General features: G+C 51.5%; 1 protein-coding gene across 1 annotated transcript in view; it reads left to right on the forward strand.

Annotated features, from left to right (window-relative positions):
* ZSWIM5 (zinc finger SWIM-type containing 5) overlaps positions 1-22638 on the forward strand; it is a 101226-nt gene that overhangs the window by 57761 nt on the left and 20827 nt on the right. The window contains exons 2-3 of the mRNA XM_065673481.1: positions 13074-13430; positions 22002-22150. Of these exons, the coding sequence (XP_065529553.1) occupies positions 13074-13430; positions 22002-22150 (506 nt within the window). The remainder of the gene's footprint in view (positions 1-13073; positions 13431-22001; positions 22151-22638) is intronic.

The following is a 22638-nucleotide window of genomic DNA, read 5'->3' on the forward strand; positions in this document are numbered from 1 at the left end:
CCTTGCATCTTCTTGAAGTGCCTGTGATAGTGACTCTACAGCTTGGGGCTTTTCCACCACAAGTGGTTTGATGGATGTTGTTCATCATCATGCACTGTGGGTCAGCATCTTGGTGGGAGCTTGCAGGAGTCCAGCAGATGCTGAGATGTCAGCTCCTGAAGGAGAAAATGGCCTCTTTTATTTCCTGGCTGTTCCTCATCTGCAGACCTTGAGTGTGAGGGTACTTGATGCCTGGAGGTTTCCTACTTGGAGAGGCAGTGACAGAGGTGTGAGCTCCTTGCATCCCTTGTTCAGTGCTTCCCAGCCAGCTGTCCCACTTCACTCACATCTGCTGCCAGACCCCGCTGCCTTGGTTTCCTGGCTAGGTGAAGAGGGACCCTGCTCCTGGCTCAGCACAGGGAGGGGAAGGCAGTGGGTGCCACTCCTGGGGAAGATTCCCAGCTGGAATCTGGGAGGGAGACCCCCTCCCCAAAGCCAGGACATGTCACCCACAGTGTGCGGCTGCTCTCCCTTTTCAGAGGCGTCTGTGGACCCTCTTTGAAGGGGCAGGGGAAGATTTCCTTCCACTTCTTTCCAGTCTCTAAATGGGAGCACTGTGTAATACTTGGGCTATGAGCTAATTAGGGCGATTCTTAAAACCCTTTGCTGAGACTGTGGGTTAAAACCGCTCTCTCTCAAATTACCAGCTTCCCTTTTCAAAGGGAAGAGAGGAGTCAACTTCCCAGTCCTCATCTGGTTTTGCTTTGTTTCTGACCCGTTATGCTGAGCTCACTGCATTTTTGGTTGCTTCCAGTTCCAAATTGAGATAAATCTGCTGATAACCCTTGGGCGTGCGTGGAGTCCACTGCCAGGGAGCCCTGCCTGGCTCATTCCGCAAGGATCTGGGCAAACCAGGAGCTGCAGGGGTGGGATTTCGCTCCAGTGCAGCTTTCAAGTTGTATTTCAGGCAGCCAGCAGATAGCTAGCTGGGATATTGCAACCTCTTCCTCCTTTTCTTCTTTTTCCTCCTCATCCTCCTTTTTCTCCTCATCCTCCTTTTCCTCCTCATCCTCCTTTTTCTCCTCATCCTCCTTTTCCTTCTCCTCCTCCTTTTCCTTCTCCTCCTCCTTTTCCTTCTCCTCCTCCTTTTCCTTCTCCTCCTTTTCCTTCTCCTCCTTTTCTTTTTCCTCCCTTTCTCCTTTCCCCTTTCCCCTTCATCACTGACATAGGTCTGTGGTTAGAGGAGCTGGAGATTCTCTATCCACCACTAGAACATTATGCCACATAGTGGGAGAAAACTGCCTCTGAATGTCTTACGTCACGCTCTTCCCCTTTCCATTCAGTCCTGTGTATTTAGTGTTAACTGCACAATATAGGTTTCCGTTTGTTTTAATTGTGATGAATTCCAGGGAGAAGGAATGGATCGTTCCCTTGTTTTTCTTTCTACTGTAGCCCCAGCCATCCCGATGACAGATCTTGTCATTGCGCAGTGTCATTTTAGATGTTTGCGCTGCACCAAAAGCAAACGGAGGAGCCTGCAGTCTAGGCTGCGGGTTGAATAACAATGTTTTCCCAGAACAAAAAAATCTGTGAAGTTTTTAATCAGAAACATGAGTTTCACAGAGGCGGCCCAAGCACCGCTCCCGACACAGCAGAGCGATGGCTCATGTCTCCCTGGGTGTCAGCTTTTGTGGCCCTTCGTGTTTCTCACAGCAGCAAAGCCGTGGAGTCGTCTTGAGCTTGAAAAGCAGGAGGGGTTCTGTTTTCTCCTTTGTGGTGGGTCCTCTGGGACAGGTTTCCAGTTGCAGACTCCTCGCTACAGCAGAGGTTGGTGATGTGTGGCTAGGAGATAGTGGGGACAATGCATGTCTGGAAGAAGAAAAGGTGGTGCTGAGGGGCTTAAAATCACTGTGCGGGAATCTGCTTCTCATGAAATGCCTGCGTGCTAAAGATGGTGAAAACTGCTGATGCAGGAGAGCGCAGCATCTTTGTCAGGCATCTGTCTCCCAACCGCCTTCCTTTCAAGCAAGGAGGGCTGCTGGGGAAGTCTGTGCTCCGCAGACCTCCTGCTGCCTTCCTGACTTCTCAGAAGGGTCATGTGAAAACTAATGTGATCAAAAGGGGGGTTTAAGTGTTACTTAAAGCGTGACGACTCTTCTGCAGAGGGTTTTCGTCATGCAGAGTTGGGCGATTGGCTGCTCGTCAGCTGCGACCTCAAGTTTGCTGAGGGGTCTCACCAGAGAGCACATACTGGCAACTGAGAACTTGTATGTGGTTGCTTCACTTAAGCTGGTCTTGTCCCTCTTTGATTTACCCTGTAGTGCCTGAATGTGCTGCCTTGCTTGCCTTTGAAGTTTGTTGAGCTTCATGGGTGGTGGTGATGGTGTTATTGAGGATCCCTTTTGTGATGCTGTTTGTGGGGTTTGGGTCTATGGCCGTGCCCAGGAGATGTCAAGGAGTCCCGCTGCTCTGACACAGCCTTTGGGCTCCATGGAGCTGACTCTGTTGTTATCCAAGTGATTTTTTGTGTGCTGTGTAGTTTAGTGGGACTGGAGGACACCCAACAAAAGCCTGGTCCTTGTGGAAGAAGCAGAGAACTCATCCACCAGCAGGTTGAGTTGGGCTTGGGAGCTGCTGCAGTACACTTGGATGCTCTTCAGGTCTCTCCATAGTTGGAGTTGGTGCTTCTCAAATACCCTCAACACACTTCACACATACGAAGGATTAAAGCCTTGTGATCTCCCAGTGATGCGTGTAAGCACTGGCATCCCTCCTGTGAGGCACCAACAGGGAATGGGGGACTGTGATGTGCAGGTAGGACTCTCATAGGCAGAGCAGAGTCAGGATGGAGATGTGAGAAACACAGCATGATAGCAAGTGTTCCCCCCTCCAAAGTATGGTCCTGATGGAGCTCCCCATGGAACTTGCCCATTCCCAGCTCTGTGCAGATATCCCAGGGATGGGAATCATTTGCTTTCCTTTTCCTTCAACTCAATTTTTGCTGGATGTTGAACTTCAGCGTCAACCTTCCCAAGCGACACCATCCCTCATGTCCTCTTCTGGGGTAGCTCTAGTCAGGGTTGTCATCAGGGTAACCAGCCCAACTGCTAGCATGCAGCAGTTACTTGATTGACTCCCCGTCCTGGAATTACCTTCAGGAATAGTTAATCCACTCACAAAGTTTCCCAGAGTGATCCTGGAGTAAAATGTCCACAGAGGGGGCTGATCTGGGATACCAATTGCTGAATAATTTATTCTGCAATGAGTGGTTAATTTCCCTGTGTGGAGCTGCCCTAATAAGCTCCAAAATTTAAGCTTTATTGGTTTGGGAGCTGGGGGGGGGGAAGGAAACCACTAAGTTTTTGTGAAGCTGCTGAAGTGAGCTGAGCCCTTTAAGTAGAATAATATTTCTCCAGTATAAGAACCATTTGCCTGAGGTATCCTTACTGAAATTCAGTATTAAAAAAGAAGAATATATATGTATAGATTTGGGTTTATTATAAATGGGGGGCTGTAAAAGGTGGCAGGAGAAGAGGGTTGTCGTGGTGCCTAGGGTCTGTGTCCAACTCCTGAATGGGGATGGAGAGCAGGAATGGCAAACCAGTGACATCTCAGTGATTTTTCCACTCTGGGGGGGAGCAGCTTCAGTGCAGAGCCCTTTTGTTAAAAGCAAGGTTTTTGGAAGGAAGTTAATTGACCTTTTCAGCAGATCTGTTGCTGAGGCCATTGCCACCAACGCTATTGAAATGCTTTAAAAGTATAATGTTCATTTAACACCATTGCCAATAACTTAGGAAGTCAGACTTTATCCTCCCTTAAAAGAAAGAGCTATTCTTAGTGGAAAATACGTCTTTTTGGGGGAAGAATTTGGAGCAGGTTTTCGTACTGAATCTAGGCTGCCTCATTCCCTCGGAAGGCTTCTGAGGGCCAGGAAAATTATAACTAATAACTTCCCTATAAATTGTGGAGCTGCTATTTTAAGGTCTGGTGTCTCAGGGAGGATCGGGGTGGCGTCCTGCTTCCCTCCATTGCTGTGCGATGCCCTGGTTTGATTCTGGTCCTTGTTAAGCAGCTGGGTGACAGTCATGTCCCATGCAAAACCAAAATGCAGGAAGAAAACAAGGCAGGAGGCTCTCAGGCTTGGTTTTGCTTTTAATTTTCCATACCGGTGGACTGAGTTTGGGGTTTGGTTTGGAGGCAGCCTGCTCTGGAGGCAGTTCGAGTGGCAGAATATGCTTTGAATACAGTTTATCTTTGTGTATTTGGAGACAAAACCCAAAGCTGCTCCCCAGGCTGAGGCTAAGAGCTGGAAAAAGCTGCCTATGTGGAAGAGAGGCTACATCTTGGAAAAGCAGGTCAGCAAGGGGAGCCGATACATAGAGAAGGATGTCTATGGCTCTGGGGGACCAAAAGGTACACAGGAATGAGCCTTCAAGCCAGGAGCAATGGGGTAAGGGCTATGGCGTGGGAGGCACTTTGCTTTTAGGGTCAGGATTATGTTTTTGTGGGGCTAAGTTGTTGTGTGAGTTGCCACATAAAAAAGGTGACAGCGGGACCAGCACTGTTCCACTCTCTTTCAACTGCTGTGAAGATCAGTGATCCCATTGTGGTGACACTTGCATGCAGGGATAAGAGGCATTTCCTTATTAAAACCCTTTTATGTACTAGAAGCCCGCTTTTCAGCTGTTGGAAATCTGGGTGGCTCCATTGAAGTTGGAAGACGCTCATCCTCATGTGTGAGTTTTGGCATCTCCCATTGGTTTCCTTGAGGCAGCCGGGGTGGTGACAGCATGGGGCTGGGTCTGCTCTATGGCAGCCTCCACTGATGGGATGCACGAGCCCGGAAACTCCAGCAAAAGTGAATTTCCTCTCCATGGATATTTTCTTTCATGCTTGAAAACAACCCTGCATCTGCTAAGTACAAACACCTGACCTGTAACAAGGAACCATGTTGCTCCTTGTCCAGATATGACTGCTCATGAGCAGAGAGAGGAGGATGTTTTTGGGATGGTCACAGGGATGTGTTGCTTTTCCTCCCTTGATGTAGAGATGGTGTGTTCACTGCTACCAAAAAATATATTGCACATCCTCATCTTTCTAATTTTCTATGGTGTTAAGAAAGCTCTTTATATTCAAGCTTTCCATAAATATACTGCAGCAATATAAAGCAGAGACTTGACAGCATTTTGCCACCAGTTATTATGTGGGCAACACATGCTAGCAAAGATGCTGTGAACTCATTCGCTCTTCAAGCCCTTTCTGTTGCTTATGATGCCGCAGAAACGGCGTTTGGGTTGGTTTGTGTTAATCTGAACTGCTAGCAGAGGAATTCAGCTTGCATGGCTGCACCTTAGCGGAGGAAATCAGTCTGAGCTTTAAAACTGGTTGTATTTTTACTTCTTCCCCCAAACCATATGTCTTTGGAGCAAGGGTTGCACATCTGGGTAGATTAAAAACCCATTTGCTGCCGGAAGGATATGGAAGGTGATGCTGGAAAGGGTGGTCTTGGCTTTGGGGATGGCAACAGAGACACAAAACCCCTGGGTCTTCAGGTTTGGATGGGCAACAAAGAGCACTCTGGGCTGGGGGGAAAATGGGGAATGTTTTTTGGGAATGTCACAGATCAGGGCTACTCATTTGGCCTTGATCCAGCCACCCCCTGAGCTGAGTAGGGGGAGGTGAAAAAAACCCCCTCCATTTCAGGCTCCTAGATAAACAAACACCAGAAATCTCGTAAGGGTAATAATGGAAATCACTGGGAAATTGAGTTAATACAAGGGCATCTGTGTAAGTGAATGCTCGGGACAGGGAAACGGCTTTGTCATTTAACTCTAGTAGTGCTGGAGCAGATGGGAAGCGCGGTGCACTTCACGCATTAGCAGGCTCGGATAAAGAGCGAGGCAGAGGCTGGTGCTCTTGGCTGATTAGAGGTTAACAGGGATAGAAACCAGTGGATTGACTCTTCATTTGCAGGAGGTGTTGTGGGATCAGAGCAGATGGCAGAGAGAGCGTCCCTCCAGCTTACTCAGCTGCTCAGAGGAGCTTACTGCTCCCTCCAGCACAAACAGCCCCACTTGCATCTCCTCTGTTCACAGCTGCAGCTCATGCTTCTTCCCTGGCCTACCCAGAGAGACAATATTTCTCCTAAACCTGTGATGGTTGGTGTCTGAGGCTGTAGGTATGTGTGGGGACACTTGCAAGCATGGAGCATCCTTTCCTACTCAACCGTATCCCTTTGTTACAGCTCCTTCAGTGTCAGCTTAGCTGCAGGCGCAGCTCCTTCACAGGGGCTGTTAATGGTCTTTGGGGGCTATTAATGGTCTTTGTTAGCTCTGCAGAGCCAGAGGTGCTTTTTCAGGGTGGTAATGACTGGGCAAGGACAAGAGCATGGTGGGGACCAGGGAGGAGGGCTGTGAGGGGAAAGGGTACAACAGAATCACAGCAGTGTTCTGCTGGGGCAGCATCCTCCTGGCCAGCCATTGCCTGCCTTCTTCATCCCTGCCAAGGTCTCGTTCAACAGCAACACCTTTGCCTGTGGTCACAAAAAGAAATTGCTCTGGGGAGGAGGGAGGATGTAAATTCATAGCAGCTCTGCTCATGGACTCGCTGGAAGCCTGGATTCCCTATTTTGCAAGGGAGAAATGGCAATTGATTCAGCCTTACCCTCTTTCTTTTTGTCTGCCGGCGCTCTGAAAAGGCACATTTTATCTGTGTGTGACAACACCTGCCTAGGGTGCCTCTCATTGAGCCGCTCTGAATCAAAAGAGCAACAAGAAAAGTGGGTTTAATTGCACACATCTTCAGCAGAGTCTTTCTTGCACTGGCAGCACAAAAGGCCAGCCCTGAGCTGGTTGAATGGAGCCCAGGAGGGCTGGGGCGCTCCGTACTCTCCGTTACTATCGGAGGCAGATGATTCACTTTGCTGGAGCATTGTCATGTGCAAATGAGTTCATGAGCCCATCTCCTTTCCAACTGCAAGGTCAGGGACTGAGCAATTGTCAGCATCAGCCGGCTGGAGGAATTGATCTAGAAGCTGGAAAGCTTTGGGGGATGTTACTAACCTCAGCTTCCCACTGCATGAGCACACCGACACCTTCCTCCCACGAGTGTTGTCTACATTACAAATATTGACCGATTTTAAGTTCACGTTCAGAAAGCTGCTGTTTCGAGGCACGGAAATGTGACTGAGAATGGCTTATAAATAACACACAGTGCAGCAATTATTATTCATTGCTAGTTACGGCTTTCACACAGTGGAAAAACAAATGGTTTTTCCACTAGGAGCTGGAGCTGCAGTCCGCTTAATCACTAAAGAGCTTGGAATCGCTTTGGTTTAAAATACCTTTCCGCTGTGGTTTGGAAATTAGAAAAAAAGAGATATATTTGGGTCATGTTAACCTCGTGTATACGACTTGGGCTGAGTGAGAGCTTCAGTTTACCTCGTCTGCATCTGCTGTGCCCCATAAATATCCATGTATTTGTTCCTGTTTGGTTTTGCAGAGCTCCTGCCTGTCTGAAGGCATTGCTTCCCAAACACAGGTTTGAAATGGGGTCCTGGGAGCTCTGTACAGAGTACAGGAGCAGTGAGGAGCCAAGCTGCTGTCTGCTGCAGCCACTACTCTCAGCCTGAAGGCTGGTGCCTTCAGGAAGCTGCATGGATGGACTTCCCATCACACTGCTTCTAACAGAGGCTGCCCGAAACATCAGCCTCAGTTACTAGGAGGTCACTTGCGGGTTTTGACAGCCAGATGTGGGGGTGAGTTTCCTGTGTACAGTGTGGCTGCATCCACCAGCAGTCCTTGCTCAGGGGGGTGGATGTGGTGGCACGTTTCCCTTTGCAGAGCTGCTCGTTGCCCTGCTTCAGGGTTTACACAAATGCTGAGAAAAGCCTGCAGAGGAGCCACAGTGATGCGAAGAAGTGCTCCTCGCGTTACCTGTGTGTCACTGGTCCCCATCCTCTTGCGCAGTGCAGCAACCTCAGCAGGTCCCTGCTGGTCCAGGGTTAGGTCCTAGAGATGGCTGCTGTTGTGTGAAGGCTGCCTCCCTGCCAGGACTGCGTTAGCATCCCATGAAAGGCAAGCGAGTGCTGCGCCTGGGAAGAGCGAGCTCATTTTTCCGAGTGGCAAAACTTTGCGAATGACAACTGTGACTTCTTCCGGGCTGTGGTGTGAAATCCGGGGGATGGCTGTGAGCAGCAACTGCCAGAGGGAGCAGAGCTGAGCTCTCAAGTTCCTGGCTGGTGTAGTTGTGGGGTCCTCCTCTCCCTCCTCCTGCTCTCGCGGCTGTTGGAGGGCTCTCAGTGACACAGGTGTAGGAATGGAAGGGGTTACACCGGGGTTTTGCTTGTTTCTGGGGTTGAAATTCCTACCTGTGGCCTGCCTCTCTCCAGACTTGAACGCTGGCTTTACCTTTAGGGGTTTGCTGGAGGACTCGAGACTAGGGGCATCCACAGCTGGTCTAGTGGTGGGTTGGAGCTGCAGGACTGTATTTTCTCCCGATGGGTGGCTGATGGGTATCTGGGTTAAAAATGCCCAGCTGAAAGGTTCTGCCTGCTCTTACAGAACTGGGGGAGTTTGCAAAGCTCCTTTAGTTGACTAAGTTTAGAGATTAAAGAATTTTTACCTTGGTTGAACATACTTCTGTTGGGGTCTTAATGGTTGTAATAGCGAAGTCTCCTGCACTGGAGCCTCCTGCTAAAGGCCTGATCCTTCGTAGCTGTTTCAGAGTCCAGGGATCCATGCTCCTCCCAGCCTGGGAGGTTTGTCAGCTCAAAAGAGGAAAGTGTTGCCCAGCTGATGGGTTTGGAAGTGCCACCGGTGCAGAGCTCACAAACTTCCATAAGACATTCCTGGGGTCTGTTTTAATCTAAATCAGAGGCACTGTGGCACTAATGCAGGGAAGGTCCTTGCCTCCAGTGTTTTGTCCTCATTTGATGGGTAAGTGGGATTAAGAAATAGATGTGCTCATTGTGCCCTGTGTGCCCGTGAACATTCATTGCACCTTCCTGTGCTCTTTCTGGGGCAGATATGAAAACTCAGCTCCTTTCGCAGCTTGGATCCAAGAGACATCCACTGGGAAGCATCTGTGGTAAAAGTAGGGGAGGCTGTTCTGGGGCAGGGAGGAGATGATGTCGTTCCTGGGACAAAGCTAGGCTCCGATGGGGCGTAATTAGTCTGTAGTTACAAAGATGGTATTTAATTATTTCTTTTCCATGGTTTTCAAGCCCTGGCACTGTCACTTTGCTGGCAGCAAATCAAACACCAAGTTAGCTTATGTTAAGGAACAGAAGATGAAGTCCTAGATAAGCACTCGGCTGTGGGAACATCTTAAATTGAAACATGCAGGGGGGACATGGAGGAGTATGTTTTTGCTCTCGGTGCTATGCAGACCCCATGTCTGCAGCCAGGGCTGTGTTTGTGTTTGCTGGTGTGCTGGTATCACCAGTGCCATGTGCTTCTGGAACGCAAGATGAATGGAAGAGGAGGGTACAGAGACAGCTTTTACAGGGTATTCTTCTCCAGAGTGACCTGTAGCCTCCTAGTGACTGTAGCATCAGTTTTGTATGGACCAGGAGTGAGTGCTTCGATGGGTGAAGGAGTAACCACACTATAACCTTCTTTTTAACCACCACTCTTCTCTGGGATAGCGATATCCATCACTGCTGAGCTGGCGTGCTCAGTGCCCGTGGGTGCTGGAGTGCACTTGGCTGTAGAGCAGGGCGCAGCATGGCAGCTGCAGGCTGACCTCCCATTAATGTAAATATTGCCAAACAACGCGTCTCTTCCCACCGGCTTCTCTCTCTCCCCCTCTCACCATGTTTAATTTCTGACTAAGCTTTTGATAAATGTTTTGTATAGAGCTCCTAGTTTATCTTAAATAGACCTGCTGCCATCATGGCTAAAATCTAAACCAACACTTGACTTAGGGCTCAAGTGCCAGGTGAACTTGGCAGCTGCTGACACACTGAATGGCCCTGTTTGATGTGCGGACACTGGCTATGAGTTGTGACGCCAGGCTCTCACAGCACATGGGGGAGCACAGATTTTAGGGTGCCTTGAGAGCAGCCTGGGGGGTATCTGGACAAATCTCCTGTCTTGAGGGGCTGGATTCAGACCGTGGTTGATGCATTTTCAGAGTTAGACCTGTCTGAAACAGGTTGTTTGAGTTCCTCCAGCCATACACCAGTTAGCCCCAAGTGGGGTCTGGCCCATGATCCTGCTAAAGTAAGCGGTTCAAGGCAGTGTTTATAGCTAGTAATTTGTCCTAGAGAGTTTTATATATATGTGCGTATGTGCCTATGGGTGTACGTATGCGTATGTACATACATTCTTGCGCAGGAATGTGGTTTCCAATCCTTTTAACTTGCTCAGAAAGTAAACTGGGGAGAAGCTGGCAGTGAGTCGGAGCCGCCTGCCAAGCATCGCAGACCAGAGAAGTGGTAAAACATAAACACTTTGGAGTTTATCCTCAGGATTTATATAGTTTGGCTGCTGGGGCATGGACTTGTGTGGAAGGGGGGTGCTTGTCAGCCCCTGGCTATGCTGCTCCCGCGGCACTGAGCCCAGCATCGCCATAGCTGCACTTCCACTCCCAGCAGCGTGCGAGCGAGAGGGTAGCGCAGGGTTGTCCATCCCTTCCCCCTGCTCCACCATCCGCATGGGGTAGGTTTCGGGTGACGACAGCAGGACAGGTCTGCTTTCCCCCTCCCCTGCACTAAAGTAAAAGCAGACCTCCTTGATGCTTAATCAGATTTGAATGTGGTTTTTGGCGTGGCTTTAAAGAGACTGGCAGTGAATAGCTGGTTTTGATGCCATTTATTAAAAACCTCTGGTAAAATTTGTCTCGGAAAGCCTTTGTGAGAGCTGGCAAACGCACAAGGGTTTGATGCAGTTAATGTATTTTAATCTTCACACCCACCCCCCCTTCTTTTCTTTTGCTAATTGTAGGGCTCTCAGCTGTCTGACGCCTTCTCCGGGGGGGGGGGACGGCAGGCTCTGCAGGGACTTCTGCGTAAACATGGGCTTAATAAGGTTGCAGTGGCAGGGAAAAGTGAGCATCCTCTTTGGGGAGGAGGGCTGGGATGGGCAGAATGGAGTGCCGGGGCCCGGGTACCATGCCAGGTTCTGCCACAGGGGCATGAGGTGGCCTTGACCATGTTAATTAACCTCCTGGTGCAGCCTTCTTCTCCTCTGAGGAACAAGACAGATGGATGGGCAAAGCAAAAATGCCCCTTTTCCATGTAGCTGGGCAAGTGCAAAGTGTTGGTGTTAGACCTCCTCTGCAGCTGGCTCCTGGGAAGGGCTCCCCAGGCTTTCAGATTGAGGGTAATGGACATCCAGTCTTTTCTCATTGGCCTTATCCCTCGCTTACTTGGTGCATTCACCTTCCTTGGATCCAGAGGTCCTTACAAGCCTGTTTCATGTTTCTAACCCATATTTGGGATGTGTTGGGATTTCCTGTGGCTTGTGCCCAAAGGTGGTGCACCCCCTCATGGCACAGCGGGTGCTGTCAGGAGCACCATACCTTTGTGTGAGTGACTTGGGCTGTCCCTGCAGCCCAAAGCATGGATCACACCAACAAGCAGCTGGCTTCCTGGCAGCAGTATTTCGGGAAAAGCTCCCATGGGAGCAGCAACTATTGTGGAGCTCAAGGAACAAACAGTTTCCCCCACAGCCCATGTTTTAGGCTGCACATTGCTCCTGTTCCTGCTGCGTAGAAGAGCTCAGAGCTGTGGCCATGGCCTGGAGCGCTCTACCTGGTTGAGGGACCGAAGTTGGAGTTGGGTTGCATTTAATTTGTGGGGTTTTGTGTCTGCCTCAGCAAAGAAAAGAAAACCTGGCCTTTTTCTGCCAGCCCTCACTCACGTGAGTTGCAAATTGAGTGAGAGGGAGGCGTGGATGAAGATGAATCCCGGGAGAGAAGCAGTCTGAGAGACTCTTAAACAAATGGGAACTGAGCAGCTTTGCTCTTCCCCTGGGGGTTTGGCTGTTAAATAAACTCACCGAGGAGTCTGGCTGCATCTGTATGTTGGTGCAGAAGCGTGTTCATACGCGGGCTGGGTGTTGCTGGGTGTAAGCCACCAGGATGGCTTACACGTGTATGTGTTGGGTGGTGTGCTCCTTGACATAGAATCATAGAATAGTTAGGGTTGGAAAGGACCTCAAGATCATGTAGTTCCAACCCCCCTGCCATGGGCAGGGACATCTGACACTAAACCATCCCACACAAGGCTTCATCCAACCTGGCCTTGAACGCTGCCAGGGATGGAGCACTCACAACCTCCCTGGGCAACCCATTCCAGTGCCTCACCACCCTAACAGGAAAGAACTTCCTCCTTATATCCAATCTAAACTTCCCCTGTTTAAGTTTGAACCCGTTACCCCTTGTCCTGTCACTGCAGTCCCTGACGAAGAGTCCCTCCCCAGCATCCCTATAGGCCCCCTTCAGATACTGGAAGGCTGCTATGAGGTCTCCACGCAGCCTTCTCTTCTCCAGGCTGAACAGCCCCAACTTCCTCAGCCTGTCTTCATACGGGAGGTGCTCCAGTCCCCTGATCATCCTCGTGGCCTCCTCTGGACTTGTTCCAGCAGTTCCATGTCCTTTTTATGTTGAGGACACCAGAACTGCACACAATACTCCAGGTGAGGTCTCACAAGAGCAGAGTAGAGGGGCAGGATCACCTCCTTCGACCTGCTGGTCACGCTCCTTTTGATGCATCCCAGGATACGGTTGGTTTCTGGGCTGCGAGCGCACACTGCAGCCAGCTCATGTTCATTTTCTCATTGACCAGCACCCCCAAGTCCTTCTCTGCAGGGCCGCTCTGAATCTCTTCTTTGCCCAGTCTGTAGCCGTGCCTGGGATTGCTCCGACCCAGGTGTAGGACCTTGTACTTGTCGTGGTTGAACTTCATAAGGTTGGCATCAGCCCACCTCACAAGTGTGTCAAGGTCCCTCTGGATGGCATCCCTTCCCTCCAGCATATAACGATGCATGGGCAGCCTTGGCTGGCCTTGGTCTCCTGCCAGAGTTTGCATGGGTGGTAGTGCTCAGGGGGAAGCTAACGTGGCCTTTCCCTCTTCTCCTTTCCCTCTCTAGGCTTCCACCTCAGCGGGACGGTAACAGAGCCAGCGACTGCAACAGAACCAGAGGTGACCTACAAGGTGGCCATCAGCTTCGACCGCTGCAAAATCACCTCAGTGACATGCGGCTGCGGGAACAAGGACATTTTTTACTGTGCCCATGTCGTGGCGCTTTCACTGTACAGGATCCGCAAGCCGGACCAGGTCAAACTCCGTCTTCCCATCTCAGAGACCCTTTTCCAGATGAACAGGGACCAGCTCCAGAAGTTTGTTCAGTATTTGATCACGGCACATCACACCGAGGTGCTGCCCACTGCCCAGAAGTTGGCTGATGAGATCCTGTCATCCAACTCGGAGATCAACCAAGTGCATGGTAATTCCTCCCTCCTCCTTGGGTGGCTCGGCACTGATTCGCTCCGTGTTTGGGGCTGGGGTGATGGTTTAACACTAACAGTGGTGACCTTTGTTTTGCCATGTTTGCCTGTTGCTGCACAGAGGTGGCAGTGTCAAACTGGTGTTAATGTATGGGTGCTGCGACCACATTGGTGTTGGCCATGCATCTCCATTCTGCCTCTGTTCTTCTTTGTGGTTATCTGTCAAACACTGGCTTCAACAGGCAAGAAAAGGCAGAGCAGACAGGCTGGTGGTGCACAAGACAGCTCAGAGTAGGATGGAGAAGCCAAGGGCAGAGGAAGGAGGCACATTTAGTCCACAGCACAGAAGGATGTGGTACTGGAGGTGCAGTGGGGATGTGGCTCCTCCAGTGTGCAAGGACATGTCAGCCCAGCCCTGCACACATCTAAGTCAGATGCGGCTGAGCTGGTGGTAGATAAAGCTTTAATCTCCATGGGCATTAATTTGTCCATAATAAATGAGTGCCACTGTCCTGACCTGCTGTACAAAGGTGGCAGAGATGTGTGCTGGGGCTTTGTGTTTGAAAGACTTCTTCCCCCGGGAAGCACTGGCTGGGGGATGGTGCCCATCCCAGCCCTGCTTCAGTTGCCCAATGGCCCAGGAGGTGTCCCAGGCTCCCTGGGGCTCCCTTCATCAGCTCAAACCGGGCACCCTGTCTGTGTCTTTCAAGGAGCCCAGGAGCTGAGGTTGCCCGGGGTCTGCAACAATGAGCCGCTTCCCACTGCGCCTGTCCCACCAGCTGTGGAACGGAGATAGTAAGCACTTATCTGCCAAGGCAGGGCGTTGTGAGGATTAACACATGCCTCTTAAGTGCTCTGAAGATGAAAAGTCCCATATGCAGCCTAAAATAGGGTCTGAACTGGTTGAATCCACATGTAGAGGTGAGGCCAGGGGTCCACCTCCACCACAGGGGTGATGGCAGCTCTGATCTTGGATATTTTCCCCTCCCTCTATCTGGTCGTTCCTGCTCCTACCTTGTGAGAGGCTTTTGTCTCCCCGCTGGCCCACATCTGCTGCGTGTGTGGTTGTGTTCTAAATTACTGGCTTTTGGGGGCGGTTCCTCATTTTTTGTCATTAAAAAAGAATGAGGAGTTGTGGTACTGCGAGAATCTGGTGAGGTCTGTTCCCTCCCTGAGCTGATCCACTGAAGCTGAGGTTGGGCAAGATCCCTTCTTGGCCATTGTTTGAGGCTGCTTTCTCCTAAGCAGATTGAAGAAAAGCCTTTAAGGCTCTGAATATTTATTGCTCTGGAGTCAGCAAAAGGCTGGCGATTGGGTCTTACAAAGATACAGATGTTGGCTCCGGTTCAGTATCTGCCTCTTGTTTTTACAAGTGGCTTTAAAAAACACAGCAAAAATTCTCTGTCACATCACACTCATGCAAATTCACGCACTCCAGCGTGTGATTCTGAGTAAACGGAGACGCTGTTGACTTACCCAGCAGAAGGCAGCACCTATCCCACACCCATGTGCCTGCCTGGCTGGGGGCACAAGTGAGTAAATGCCTCTGCAAGCAGGGCAACAGCCTCGTCTCATCCTAGGGGAGGATCCAGATCAGCCTTAGGATGATGAAATGATCTTAAGGGGATCTAGGAATCATAGGTGTTGCACCCTGTGAAAAGGAAGGCTTAAGAACCCTTCACATTCACATTCAGAATGATGTTGTCCAGGACTTTGGCTCTCGATCCTGAACAGTGGTTTAAGCTTTGCCCTCCTTGTCCTGCTGATGAAGCACAGCTGCAGTGCAGCTACATCACAGAACTACTTGAGCAATGATCTCAGGGTGAGGAGTAAGCCCCAGGTGTGTGGGGCTGCATTTAAGAGAGCAGTTTTGGGGTTTCTGTTTAAAGGGATCCAGATTTTTCCCCCATGTTGCTCTTCCCAGTCGTGGTTCATGCAGGATTGCTGATCCTGGGATTTGAAATTCTTCAAGGTACACTTTGCATAGAGCTTTACGGACTTATGTGCGCATTTCTTGTCTGTGTCTAGTTCAGACCCTTGGGGTCACACCTTTGTTCACCTTGGGGTTGAAGTCCAAGTGGATTTTGGCTGGCCAGCCTCTGCAGCCCGAACAGTAACCCAGTGTGTGCATTGGACACCTGAGGTTTTTACCCTTGGAGCAAGAACAGCCTCTCCAGAAATCCTTTCATTTCCCCCACCCCCCCATTTCTTATGAGGAGAGGTCTGTTGAGCTTCAGATCAGCATCAGGTCTTCTCCACCTGCCTTTAGTCACCCAAAGAGCTGCTCCTTCCACGTCGATAGTGAGCATGTGTGACAAAAGAGCTGATTCTGCACCTCGGGAGTGCTCCAGGCTGGCTGGGGAATGCCCCTTGTGCAAGGAGATTGTCTGGATGTGTAAAATAAGGCTTTTCAGGGCTGCTCCTTCTCCCCCTGCAGAGCCTGAACGGCAAAGAAAATCACAGGCCATTGTCTGGCACGCTCGTCTCGGGGCGTCAGAGCTTTGTTCCTTGCAGGAGTCTGTAGCCGCGGGCTGTGCGCCGCATGCCGATCTTCCCGGCTGCCTTCCTAGAAGGAAATGCAAACTATCCAGTAATGATGGAGCCCTGGAGCGCAGCCAAGGCGCTCGCGTGTTCTCGAAGGATTCAATCCGAGCGCAGCGCTCTAGGTGTGCCTGCCGCTCTGCTCCCCACTTGACCTCTGCCTGCTTAAGTGGGTCACATTCCTGCTCTCATAGCCGGCTGCAAAGGGCAGCGTGCTCGCAGCGAGAGCGTCTCACGTGTCTGACACCTCCATGTCTGAAGTGGCAGCTGGAGTGAGGACACTGGGGTGGGTTTCAGTGCTGCTGCGTCCCCTCCCCGAGTGTGTCCCTGCTTGGGACTGTGCGGCACGGAGCAAGGCTGTCATTGCACCACTCAATGTGACTCGCAGCTGCTTGGCCTTTCGTGCTGGGGTCCTGCAGCTAGAGAGCTTGGATCCAACAGCCAGGCCTGCAATGGAGCGAGGAGCATCCCTTGGTAGCCACCGTGGTACCCTGCTCCCTCCACTCATCCAAGAGCATCAGCTCAGGGTTCGCATTGATCTGCCCTTGGGACAGCCTGGCCCCAGGGAAATGCAAGCTGAGAAGGTGGCTTGGGCCACCGGCCATGGTGGGGTGTGCTGGGGTGAGTGCAGCTTTGCCACTGGGGGGGTTCCGTGCTCTGCTACTATGAAACATGGGAAGAGTGTCTCTTTCTGAGGTGCAAATGAGGAGCAGAGAGTGGTTTCTTTGGTGCAGTAAAGTATTGCAGAGAGGGCCAGGAGGTACTGGAGAAGGCAAGGCTGTGAAAAAGAGCTGGAATGGGAATTGTAGGCAGAGAGGGGAATTTGGGGGCCAGAAGCAAGCAGCGTGGAGGAGGGGGAGCTCAGAAGCACCAATGAGTCCTGATAGCAACGCTGGGTTTGCTGCTCTCACTGCGTGTATCCAATACCCGTTAGCAGCGAGTTCTCAGTGTCCAAGCTATCCAGCAGACTTGGGAGGTTGCATTCACCTCCTTTTGTGTTGTGGCACAGCTTGTAGGGAATGATTTGAGTTTATTTTAAGAGGAAGACAGGATCAGTGTGGGGCGTGCAGAAGAAGCTGCTCTCAGGAACATCCTTTGAGCCTGTGACTGGGATGTGTTGGGACTTTGGAGGCAAATGGTAGATTATTCCTGAGGGCAGAAGCCGTCTGTGGCCAAGGAAGGAGAGGAGGCTGATGGAAGCCACTGCAGGGCCAGAGACAGTGGTCATTAAAATCTTTAATTAGAAGCTTAAAGACAGGAGCGGCGGCTCTGATGACCGTGGGCCCAGAAGATTTGGGGCTTAGAGGTATCCTTTTTGTATCCTTGGTGAAGCCTGTCCCTTCCTTCCATGGGTTAGGAACAGGAGGATTCGGCAGCCCTGGTGTTTGCAGCTTGGTAACTCGCCCTGCTTGAGCAGCATGGCAGGGAGAGCTGGTGCCCTCAGCCCGGGAGATGTGGTCGGGGCAGTCTGTCTGCCCCACGGAAATGCCGGTGGTCACGCAGTGTGTGTGACACTCAGCTGGTGCTGTCAGAAGGCTTGGGATACTCTTCTCAGGCAGAAGTGGGAAGAGCCACAAAACCTCTGCTGTTTGCAGTGCAAGAGCAGCTCCCTCCGAGGCCAAGCCAGTGGAGAGTCAGTGTGAGGCACCAAGGGGCCTCTGTGGTCCTGCAGGACCTTCCTCAGAGCTTCCTTGGAGGAGAGGGCTCTTGGTGGGAAAGGCTGCTCAGGATTTGTTATGGGAAAACCAGATCTTATGCAAAAGCCTTAAGGAGGCCTCTGCTTCCTCTTTTCACTTTTATCCCAGATGTATTCTTGACCACCACCTTAAGCTCTTCCTTCAGTTCCTGGACTAATACTGTCCATCACTTGTTGGTCCATCTTGTTATGCACAGCACGCTGGCTGTGTGGAAAGGCCCTGCCTACTTATCCTGTCACACTGTGCCAGGGCTGATGTTTGAGGAGTCCTCAGGCAGTCTTTAACTTTGAGATCATCCCACGACAGCATCTGGAGGGCAGCACCAGTAAATCTGTTTGAAGTTCTGCCTGCCCACTGGGGATGAGGAGGAGGTCAGGTTCCTGAGGGATTCTTGTTCCTGGGTGCTGAGCTGATGTGAATGTAAGGGAAAATAACACACCTGAGTGCTGGAAGTAAAGTCTCAGTTGGCAGCTCTTCCCCCTTGTCTTGCAGAGCTACTGGGATTACTGAATTACCCCAGACCATGCGTGTGATGCTTGACAAGTTGGCTTCGAGCTTGACAAGCTGGACCCAACACTGGTATCAGCTGGACCAGAGAACTCCTGGCCATCATGGGAGCTGGTCTGGCTTCATCTGCCCCATGGCTGTGAGATGGGTGTGAATCTTCAGGCCGCCCTGGAGGCTCCATCCAACCTGCCTCCCCTTGAGAACGAACCAGGAGCCTTGGCGGAGCTTGACTCCTGGCTTCGCTGCTATTTTTAATCCCTTGTTGTTAGAGTTCATTTCCTTTCTGGTGCCTGGTTATTTTCTCTCTGAGGTTTTCTGCTGTTTGTTTATTTGCTCGTGTCCTTCCCACCCCCTGCCCGGAGCTGTTCCTTCATGTCTGTTTTCTCTCTGGACGCCAGAGAGGCAGCCGGGAGGCATTCAGCAACACCACCACGTGCAGTCATGAGATGGCCCTTGTGAACTGCTACCACGACGGCCAGCCCTGCTTCAGGCGCTGTGGCTCAACCAGCTGGCAGAGCCCTCCCTGACACCAGCAACCATAGGACCAGCAGGGCCAGATGCTGAGCAACCAGTGTGTGCTGGGCACAGTCAGCAAGGTGGCCACCTGCATCCCTGGATTGCTTTTACCATCAGCTCCAGGCACTAGATAATTATTGTTTTCCCTTTGTGTCACCATTCCTGCTCCCGGTGAGATGCTCTGGGAGTGCTTCCCATACTGCCTGGCTGATGTATCTCCCCCCTTCTTGGTTTTGGGATCTTGCATTCAGGATGCGCCAATGCTTTAGCATGACCCATGAGGTCCCACCACTTCCTCAGCCCTGGAAACCTGCTGCTTTCCAGTCCAGGAGCACATTCTGCTTCCTTCATGGTGGGCAGCTAATTTCTAAGCAAAGCACTGGATTTTCCATGCCTGGCTTCATTCTGCTTTCTAATTTGTAGATTTTTCCAGTCCTTATTTCTCAGTCCTTGTATCCGCCTGGAGAAGTCTGGCTTGGCTGTCAAACAGTTAAATCCCGAGCCCACAGTGAGGGGGAGGCCTGCTTGGAGTGTGATGGATTGCATTTTTATCTCTGTTTCTCCAGCCAGTGTAAACGGGCTGGTGAAACACTCTTTCCACTCAAGATGTGCAATGGTGTTTCCTTAAATCTGAATCCGGCAGGACCAAGCTCCAACACATCTGAAACAGGGCTCTTTGGAGCAGGAATGCTGCTATATGAGAAATGTGTTACGCAGGCACTGGGCTGTTTTACATGCCGTTCCCTGCTCCTTTGGAGCCGAGACATGGAATCACTCATCGGCTGCGTCACGGCATGCTGCTGCCGAAGCCCCCACAGTGTGAACATTGGCAAGGGGAAGTGGACAAATCCTGCCATTAATATTTAAACCCAGCACAAATCCCGTTGTTTGCTCTTAAATGTTTATCCAGCTCCCCGGCGTAATTGGGCAGCCCGTTATCTGCTGGGTTGCGTTGCACATGTGGGAATCTGCTATTACAGCCCTCTCCCTGAATCTTTTATAGGAGAGCAGAATGCATTTACAAGCAAATTTAGGTTTTATTTGGAGGCGTGTTGCTAATTTGGCTGCGGCCCGAACCCCAACGTGCGAAGTGCTCAATGTGTTGCGTGGGATGAGGAGGTTTTATTTAGCTGCACGCTTCTTTCCTCCCTGCTTGGGCTTTCCATCATTCACGCTATGTGTGAGCGGCGAGCGCCGAGGGTAGCCCTGGGAACCCCAGAGAAACGCAGCCGCATTTTGCATCCTGCTGACTCCGACACCTTTATGTGTCACATCGGTCTCCACGAGGGACCAAGGATGGGCTGAGCTTCGGTGGGATGTGTCACCCTGGGCATCCACACCCTCCTGGTCCTTATACATGCAGGCAGGTGACCCTATAGAGGCAGCAAAGATGGTTTGCCTGGTCTGGATAGCTGCAGCTGGGAATGGTGGGCAGGAGGGTGGCGAGGAGGATATTAAGAGTGTGATCGTCTGGGATACCTCAGCGATGCGGCTGGATAAGCACTCGTGGTAGACAGATTACTCATTGGTTCCTGATAGGGGATAATCACTGGCTTGTCTGCTCTTTATATGTGAGATAAGGGTGGGGTTGGAGGAGGGAAGGAAAAGGCACAAAAAAGCTGATATGACCAGGATGGGCTATCCCTGACGTTGTGCTCCCTTGTGGCTTATGGAAGGGCTTTGCCACCAGCGCCAGGGGAGCAGGACCGGGGCACATGTGGGGATGTGAGGTGAAAGCCCTTGTGCTCATCCAGGGACTGTGATTTCCTTTCTGCTGCCTCAGCTCCCATCCCAATTATGTGGTTGTGTTGCCTATAAATTATTCTGCAGAGGGAGGAGCAGCATCCTGTCCCTTCAGCACGGTGCAGGCTGCGCCTGGAGCTTGCTGGAACCGCTCTTGGGCAGCGACTGTTAGCAGAAATTAGAGGAGTTTTGTAAAGGACATTACATACAAATAGCTGTATCTTAGCAGGTCAGGAGCATTCTCAGCCTTTGCCAGAGGAGCAAAACCCCTCGGGTTGATGTGCGCTCACTTACAAGCCGGGAAGAGACAGTTGCCCTGCTGAGCAGGCATCCTGGAGCTTGATTTCCATGAATTGCGTTTGAGCTCCTGGTTGCAGGGAGCTGGGTTGTGCGCAGCATCCAGAGCTTTCTCCAGATGGAAGCAATGTCTGCTCCCAAACCAGATCCCAGTTGAATGGGGAAGACATCATGAAGATTTAATTGGGAACGTGTCAGCTACAGCATCCCTTGGCTGTCTGTGCAGCACCTTGCTTTTCCTGTGCTGACCCCCTTCCTCTCTCTCGAGGAGATGAGAGAAGCAAACCAAAGTGGAGCGAAGCATCCTCAGCCATATCGGTCCCTCCTTGGCACTGGTTTTCCCTGAGGAGTTTCTGCGGAGCAGGACTCAAAAGCAGGGAGCCAAAAAGCTGAGCTTCTGTTCCCTTTTGCACTCCTGGCTGCTCGCTGGATCTGTGCTGCTGCCTGCCCCGTGAGCCCAAGAAGCTGGGGCAATGCTAGGAAGTAGGGCAGCGCCCGGGAGGGTAATGGGAATTGAAAGGGGCAAGGCGAGGGGAGGTGGATTCAAGCTGTTGTTTAAAGCACTTGTGGGGTTTCCTCTGCTGGTTTGTTTTTGTTCTCTGGAAGATGAAATGCAGGCTGTGTGTGAACGCAAGTGTGTGTCTGCCAAAGGCCCTGCTCGGGTTACAGTGTGCTCTTTGAAGGATTATTGATCCTTTGCTCTTTACAGCAGAGGGTCTCTCCCAGACAGGTACACTGATGCACAGGGATGTGTCCCCTGTCCTGAAGCAAATGGGGGGCAGGATGAGGTGTTTAACCCAGAGCTCTGGAGCCCCAGTGCAGTGGTGCCTTTGTTAGATTGGTCCTAACGTGGGGAAGGGCTTGCAGGAATTGGAGCTTTACTGATGCTTAAACAGTGATGTGAAGCAGGAGGAGATGCACCCTGGGCAATCCCTGGAGTCAGGGAGTGCTCTGGGCACTGCAGCTGCATTGCCTGCACCCCTGGGGCTTTGACCTGTGCTAGCTCAGCCTCACTTCACATGGGGTGCAGAGGGAGAGGGGCTGGCATTAACCCTGTGGTCAGGATCCTTCCTGATGGCTGAGCAGTGGAAGGAGAGCATGGTGCTGCCAGCTGGGGCTCACTGCCTGGGAGCCTGGTTGCTTTTCCCACACCTCAGCTGATAAAATAGAGGTGGGCCCATATACAATAGAGGTAGGTCCACTTCTTGCTGGTTGGACTGCTGCTCTAAACGCATTTGTCTCTTTTCTCCTCCCTCCCCATGCCCCCAGGCGCTCCCGACCCCACTGCCGGGGCCAGCATTGACGACGAGAACTGCTGGCACTTGGACGAGGAACAAGTCCGAGAGCAGGTGAAGCTGTTCCTATCTCAGGGAGGGTACTACGGCTCGGGGAAGCAGCTCAACTCCATGTTTGCCAAGGTGAGGAGGAGCCCGCTGCTCTCTCCCCTCTCCGCTCAGCGTGTCACGTAGCCGGCAGCTCGCCGGCTGCCCTGGCAGGGTGCCCGTCACAGCTGGGAATCTCTGCTCCAGTGCCTTCTTGCCTGGTCACGGAGCAGGCGGTTGTAATCCAGGCTTTGGGTCAGGCCTGGGTTGTCTCACCCGCTCTCCTGGCAGGTCCTTTGGGCTTGCCGTGATCCCTGTGTGAGGAAGGGTTTTTCCCCATCTCACCATCAGTATGGTGGAGGGAGGGCCAACCCCACAGAGCAAACCGAGACCATGCAGAGGTGGCACCAGGCTGCGGGCTCTTCGCTTTCTTTGCAGAAGGGCCTTGTTTTCACTTTCTTGATTGCTTGATCGTCTTCACAGCCTACGCTGTGGCTGCTACACAGCTGAATTCCAACCAGCCACATCACAGCCATTGCATGAGTATTATAATGTATGACTATACTTGGAACTGAATGATCTTA

The sequence above is a fragment of the Lathamus discolor genome, chromosome 3 (genome assembly GCF_037157495.1).
Source record: "Lathamus discolor isolate bLatDis1 chromosome 3, bLatDis1.hap1, whole genome shotgun sequence".
Classification (NCBI taxonomy): domain Eukaryota; kingdom Metazoa; phylum Chordata; class Aves; order Psittaciformes; family Psittacidae; genus Lathamus; species Lathamus discolor.